Source organism: Schistocerca piceifrons, chromosome 5 (assembly GCF_021461385.2).
Source record: "Schistocerca piceifrons isolate TAMUIC-IGC-003096 chromosome 5, iqSchPice1.1, whole genome shotgun sequence".
NCBI lineage: Eukaryota > Metazoa > Arthropoda > Insecta > Orthoptera > Acrididae > Schistocerca > Schistocerca piceifrons.
The window spans coordinates 256,763,021-256,770,703 of record NC_060142.1 but is presented as its reverse complement, the minus strand read 5'-3'; the positions used below and the strand labels follow the sequence as shown (position 1 = coordinate 256,770,703).

General features: G+C 42.4%; 1 protein-coding gene across 1 annotated transcript in view; it reads left to right on the top strand.

Annotated features, from left to right (window-relative positions):
- Positions 1 to 539: 539 nt before the first annotated feature.
- The window catches only part of LOC124798927, a 29,555-nt gene continuing 22,411 nt past the window's right edge, over positions 540 to 7,683 (top strand). The window contains exons 1-2 of the mRNA XM_047262460.1: positions 540 to 779; positions 2,547 to 2,733. Of these exons, the coding sequence (XP_047118416.1) occupies positions 584 to 779; positions 2,547 to 2,733 (383 nt within the window). The 5' untranslated portion in view covers positions 540 to 583. The remainder of the gene's footprint in view (positions 780 to 2,546; positions 2,734 to 7,683) is intronic.

Below are 7,683 nucleotides of genomic sequence, written 5' to 3'. Positions count from 1 at the left end.
GTCAATAAATACTTCGGAATAATCCAGTGAAGCAACACGTCACATAATTTGTGCCATGAACCATAAACCGGTAGAGTGTATGAATTCTGGACACAGCTAGAGGTTGAACTTCGAGTTACTCTACGACCTCTCCGAGGGCGGGACGAAATAAATGATTCACCTAGTCAGATAACACGTACGCTGCTGCAGCAAATTGTGAGAGGGTATGGAATGTCAAATTCTGAAATACTTGAAGTTATGCTTCTCAGTTAATAAGTGAAAGCTCACCACCCACTAACCGGAATGTCGATATCACAGGAGAAGAAGAATGAAAGATAAAAGCGCATATGGTGAATGCTTTGCATACTCGCAAAAGATGGATCAGTTACAACTGACATTCGGAAATATTAAGGAAAGCGTACGTGGATGGCTGTAAACTGGAATGGAAAAACACGCCACGCTGGTGACGCACGAACACCTCCCAGGACGGCAAAGACGCGTGCAGTTGCGTGGTGGGGGACCCGCCTGCTGTATATATACTGGCAGCAGGAGAGTGTTGGCATCAGCTGTGAACCCCGCACTGCAGACTCACCTCCCAGCAGACATGAAGGCCGCCCTGGTACTCGTCTCGGCACTGGTCATCATTGTGGTCGCCGCTGCTGAAGAGAAGTACACCACCAAGTACGACAACGTCAACCTGGACGAGATCCTCGCCAACGACCGCCTGCTCAACAAGTACGCCCAGTGCCTGCTGGAGAACGACGAAAACAACTGTACGGCCGACGGGAAGGAGCTCAAGAGTAAGTTGCCTGGAGCACCCGATAACGTTCACTACCTTCAATGCTCTGATGAGCTTAGAAAATGTATAAATATTCTCTGACAATCTCGGTTGCAAAGTCAAGATTCTGTAACTAACAAATTCGATGCAGAGAATGAGTGATTTTGAGAACTGTGTAAAACATAAAAAAAAGATACACAGAAAACTTTTGTAGAACTGTGTTACTTGATAATAATGAAAAAGTAATACAGAGACGTAGTATGAAAAGATGTCACATGAAATAGTGGAGAAAAGGCCTCTGTATAAAGTTTCATTAACGGATGGGTATCTTCGTGCTAGATGATAAAGGTGGAAAAGAACGATGTGGGATTGTCTTGTAGAAGTTGTTTAGGATTCTATCTGATACGTACACGTAGTGAGTGTATTAGTGATGAGTCGTACTGAGAACTAAGAATAGACGATAGCTTACATAGTTTTCCGTTAAGTTACGTTCTCAGGTGTGAAATGTCAAAACAGCAGGTCGTCGTTTCAGAGGTTTATAAGAATTTTAACGTTACTAATAATATAAAGAATCCGAAAGTGTTACTGTCATACTAATTGTTACCCTGTAGTAAGGGACTACTAAACTTTTATGGGCATCAGTCCGGGATGGATGTGAAGAGATTCTCAAAACACTTTTCTACGGTAGTTGACAATAGACGTAGGACATAAGAAAGGATCCTTAATGGACTGGATTATATGGTGATATCTCTGCCCGACAAAGTATAGGTTAGAGATGGACAGGTTTGAAGCTCTCACGATGAACAGAAACCAGACAGCGGATGGCCACAGGGAAGAAAAAATCTTGGCAGAAAAACGACATACAGATGTTGGCTGCAAAGAAAAGACCCAGTTATGAGTAATTGTTACTGAACATGGTCTTTAATTACCATCATCGCACTTAAAAACAATAATCGCTGCATTATCAGTGTCGTATAAAAAAAAAAGAGCAGCATGCAACTTGTTTCAACTTAACTTAATTCTTACGCAGGAACATAACTTTTCAAGAGTGTTACCGTCTGTTGTGCAGATCAAATTTGCAACCAACTACGTCAGTGAACTTGCTGCTGCTATATAGCTGTAAGGATTCAATTTGAGAAACTTTTCTCATTTATCCCTCCACTTAAATGAAGAAGTGCTTTTTGTGGGCGATAATACTGTGCTGCTAGCTCGAATTATTGATGTACCATACTATACTAGTACGTTTATATGAACTCCAATTACATTGTTTTCATGTATTATTCATTTCCCAAATATAAAGCTTGAAATACTAGGAGGATATTAGGAGTGTTTAGATCAAGCTGTTGGGCAGAAAGTAGATCCCCTGTGTTTTCTATATGTTTCATACAATACTTATTTCTGTTCATTTCTGTAACTGTCTATGGCTGCGTATCATTTTGGTCTTGCTTAACACTATCATTTGACCTAAGGCCCATACTTCTGTGCCGAACACAAAAAATAAATAACTCAGGAATTGAAATTTGTAAGAAACTGCTGAACCTCTAAAGTTTGTTTTAAGTATGACCTACTTCAGCAGTGAAGCATCTGAAGGTGGAATTCATTATCAAAGTATAAAGTCACTATATAAGTTTCCAGAGCGAATAAAAATTGTGTATCGATTGGTAGTACATAGCACAGTTGTAAGCAAAGACTTGTAAGCAAGAAGAGTTTTATCCACAAGTAAAATTAGTAGACTCCGCTTTACATCTGAGAATCTCTCAGGTTCAATAAAATGTTTTTCTGCCTGCAGGTGTCATCCCTGACGCCCTGAGCAACGAGTGCGCCAAGTGCAACGAGAAGCAGAAGGAGGGCACCAAGAAGGTGCTGAAGCACCTCATCAACCACAAGCCCGACGTCTGGGCGCAGCTCAAGGCCAAGTACGACCCAGACGGCACCTACAGTAAGAAGTACGAGGACAGGGAGAAGGAACTACACCAATAAGCACTGTACTCTCGCGTTTCCGCTGAATAAATATTCTGTCGAAATAAACTACCTTCTGTAATTACCCGAGTTGTCCTTCCAACAATTGTCAATAATTACATCCAAAAATGAAAAAAATCTGAGTTGCATTAATTAAAAATGCTGATAAATCCAAATTAGACTCTCCAGAATGGTTTACCTGTAGAATTTTGTCAATACTTTGTGTTTGACTTGTGTGAGAAGAGACATTGTACAGAGCCTGCCAGGTTGTGTCACTGCAAGCTAGACGCGTTGCAAAAGAGGTTTAATATTGTTTTTCTGACACACGTGAATTGCTTTCAATAAGTAATGCAATATTAATACTGTGTATTCAAGTTTTTAATAATAATTAATAGCGCAACACATTTCTTTCTGGAGGTTAGTTTTGTTCAGGATTCCAAAACGGCATATTATTACCTACTTTCTTGGCAACAAAACAATGTTTTTAAACATTATCTGAGTTCACTTCGATGGCATTACTCCGCCTTAATGGTAGGGCCTATATGCCGGTATGGCATCACTCAATAGGTCGATGTCCGCGCCAACGAGTGTGTAAGCACTACCGACAGAGATGTCCAGTTGAGCAGAGAGGTGTCTGATAGTGGTCAGTCGATCACCTCGAATGAGAGTGTCCGCACGTTCCAACACTGCAGGAGTCACAGCTGTGTGCGGCCGACCGCACGTTGGAGATCGGACACGTTTGCGCGACGTTGTTACGACGATGACAGACTCCTAGCCCAATGACTCACTGTGCTTTTGTTCACTGCCAGGGGTCCGTAGACATTCTGCAAGCCGCTATGTATACCTTACATGCTCTGGCTTTGACCAAAACGAACTCAAAGACAGCTCTCTGCCTGGAACGCATCTCTATTGCAGATGCCGTTTTGAAGGCTATTTACAGCGCCAAAATTTATTTGAAATTCGTGAAACTACAGGGGCTGCAGCGGAAATATTTCACGTAGTCTTACCACTTAGTAGTTTTTCGTAGTTAATTTGGCGAGAAAAAATGAGTAGCATTAAGTATTGAACGTCCACTTACGAACATTGCTCTCATCGATATAAAAGACTACATGCAAATGACCGTTGCTGTTTAATCTGATATTTTTCTCTGTGACTTCAGCACAACTTGTAAAGCGCTGTAGTCATTAATCATTAATATAAAGAAGAAACATTAGTGGTGTTGGTGTCTCTCATGTAAGATACTCAAGTGGTACAATGGATAATGTTAGTTTTGCTGTGGAGATGTCTGTCATACAAGATATAGAGATGGTTGCATTATACGTTATCCGCATGCCACTGGTAACGGATTCCTACGACTTGTTTCCACATGTACATAGACAACTGTATAAAATTCCCATTATTAGTGTGATCTGAATTTAAGGAAGTTATTACGATGTTTCAGTCCGAATCACCAGCACAGAAAAGTGGAAAGTGGCTGTATGGATCAGTGCATTTGTGACTGGAACGAGAGTAAGCGGCAAGGGCGGCAGCAACGCGTTTTCTTAGTGTGGGTTGCCTATATCAGGGGCTGGTGTGCACTCAATGGCAAACCTATTGTCGTTCTCCCGAAATAAAACTATTGTTCTCCGTTGATTGACAGGTCCTTGACCTACTGTTCTACTAAAAGGATCCTTCATTTTGATTGACAGGTGCTTGACCTATTCTTCCCCCCCCCCCTCTTCTTCCCCCCACAGGAAACCACCAACCTACGCTGTCCTACTCGCTGCTACAGGTACATTTTCAGGTCTGAGTTACTGGAAGTGCCCCTCTCACTATTATCAATTTGATTTACTAATTATTTAAATTGATCAATGAATTAACCTCTATGGTAATTACCCTCTCTGGTAAACACCCTGCGCCACCCCCACCATACCTCCTGGCAATTGGCAGGAAAAAGACTCGAGTTGATTGGTAATTTGGAGGGAATTCAATTGCAGTGTGTGGTATATTGTTTAAACAATTCAGACAATGTGTGGTTTATTGTCTATTTAAACAATTTATGGGATTCAAGGCAGTGTATGAAATACAGTCTATTTATTTAAATAATTTTTCAGGAAATCTATCCCCCCCTCCCTGTCACCCCATCCCTGCCTCTATCCACTGGATCTCATAAACGGAAATTTAAGGGGTATATTGTTAATTTACAAGAAAAATTAGTTTGCTGGGCTTGAATTTCTCTTGCTCATCATTATCTGCTGTTTAAAAAGATGCAGATATTGTAAGAAATAATTATATCGAATGCTCTGTTTTTAATTTCGATCATACAAGAAATATTGTCATGAAATACCTATCACAAATAATTACACAGTTAAAAATCTTTCGATCGCGAAGCATGCACCGTCCACTGTCCCCTGTCCACTGGACTGCACAGAACGCCACCGCAGATGCTCCCAAGAGTCTGGACGTACAGGCGGCCCCCTCAGAGTGACGATGTGACCGTCAGCTGCCGAAACACAAGCAGGAGTCAGTTTGGGTTGTTACACGTGTCTACCTGATCACCATTGCTGGAGCCCTGACGCATAGCCTATGCACCTGTGGTGCAGAGTGATGTTCGCTTAGCTTAGTGGATCATCCTCAGCGAGATGTTTGCATAGCGGCTCACCCTCACAGGTGTACCTAAGAGGTTGTTTGTGTTATACTGACGCCACATGTCTATGTACATAACAGCCAAGCCCTATTTCGATGCGCTATAGAGACCTTTTGCATTGATCCCCAGAATAACACAGAAAATATTCTTCCTAGCGATCCTAATGGGACAGCCCATACATTACATATCGGTCTAATACCGAAAATCTGAATGTGTCCCAGAAATAGTTAACAGTCGCTTTTGTTGTTTTTGTAGGATCTTTCATGATGTCTCAGCTTGTATGCATGGAAATTCTTGTCCTAACAGGACCTGTTTACGAAAATAGCCCAGAATAACACAGACTGCATTCTTCTGATAGTCCTAACGTGGCATCACGTGTTCCCTTCCTGGAAATGGTGATACCATACTTTCAACATTTCTCTCACAAACGGTAAAGGTTCTCACCGCAAAAACCTTTATCATATCTAATCCTAAAAACATTCTTGTTGTTTGGAAAGAGAGCACTGTCTAAGCATAGACAGGGAAATCAGAACAATAATGCAAACAGAATTCGAAACACTGTCCTACAGAAAACAAAATTGGCGAGAATTTTTGGTGTCCTACAGCTGCTGGTCTGTAGATGTCCTAATGCTACAGTGGCGGATGAGTGACACCATCCCCACCAGATATTGATAGTGTGCTTCAACTTGTCTTTGAACACTTGCTTTCTCAGAACTTTCCATATATACCTTGTCACCATCTTGTTTGAACCAGTTTGTAGAGTCCCTTATGCCCCAGCGCAAAGGACGTCTTGTGAATGAATGGAGTATTCTAATTGGCTCTTATTGAATTTATCCGCCAAATTACTGATTGTGCCATTGTGAGAGCACTGTGAGCCACGTTTTTTTCTGCAGACGAGACTTTCAGTGACAAAACTATTTTGTACAGATCGCCATATTGCACTGACTCTTAAACCCCGCAAAAGTGGTTTACAGACCGTCAAATACATCCCACTTACTCACCATGCCATTTTGCAGCACTGATGGAGGAAACTGCCGCCGTCAAAGTGGCCCATGACCACAGCTACGGAAGAGCGTGTCAGCCAGAGAGTGGCTAGCCGGCCGTGAATGACCCCACACCCCAGGAGAACCTAGGTGGTAAGAGTTCGAAAAACGCTCGTCATCTTGAATCTTCTCAAATTTGCGCAGAGTATACACGCGACAGACTTGGTCCCGATGGTTACTAAATGCAAACTTGGTCTTAGTTCTCTATTCACCCGTACAGGGGGAGCCACGAGCTAAATTGCCATAAGCCAGAAGCTTTCGTGGACTTTATGAACTGGTGTGCATAGGATGGGCAAGCCCCAGCTTCGAAAAAAAGCGTCTGCTGAGATGGTGTTTCCTGCTCCGACCTGCTTGTTTGCTACTGTGCTTTCTACGGCCATCTCCAGACTCACAAAAATATTTGGAACCAGGAACATATTTATCTGTGTCACTACAATTAAATATTAGGATTGCTGTCACAGTCTGACATCGAGCAATGTACGAGAAATGTCTCCTCTTGACCGCCGTGGTTCTGGAACGATTCTCAATATCTATAGTACACATTACTCTCCACGTAGCTATCGATGTTTCGAATCTATACCCCCCCTCACCATAGGACACACAGTAGGGATCACCAGACTCTCGTACATATACCGTGAAGACTGTTATACAAAGGCTGGGTCGGTTCCCCCAGTACATATGCGTCTCTATTTCTGGCTCCAACATGCTTGCCCCAGGCTCTGGGATTACAAGAACACATGTATTTTCACATTATTTGCCAGAATTTTATACAATTTACGCGATACTTCTCGATATCAAGCACATAGCAATATCGCTTGCATAGCAGAGTCGTTTGGACAGTATAATTCCGAGGATATAGACTGGAAATTATTTCACTAAAAACCCAAAAATAAGCGAGATGCGGCATGCTGTAAATCACTGAGTAACTAGAAACTTAGCCCATCTGCGAAGATCTTATCGTGAAAACTAGAAAAAAATAGACGAAAATGATATCTCCAGTCGCAAATACCGATGTCGGTGATATAACAGATTCCTAGATGAGTGGTAACGTGCTTGCCTCCCATGCAGCAGGCCCGGGTCCGATTCGTGGGCAGGTTGGAGATATTCACCGCTCATGGGCTGGGTGTTGTGTTGTTCTCATCATCATCATCATTTCCTCGCCATAAGCGGTACGCAAGTCACTCAATGTGGCATCGACGGAAATAAGACTTGCACTCCGCAGCTGAACTTCCCTGGATGGGGCCACCCGGCCAACAATGGCCCACGCTCATTTCAACAGATTCCAAATCATTCTTATA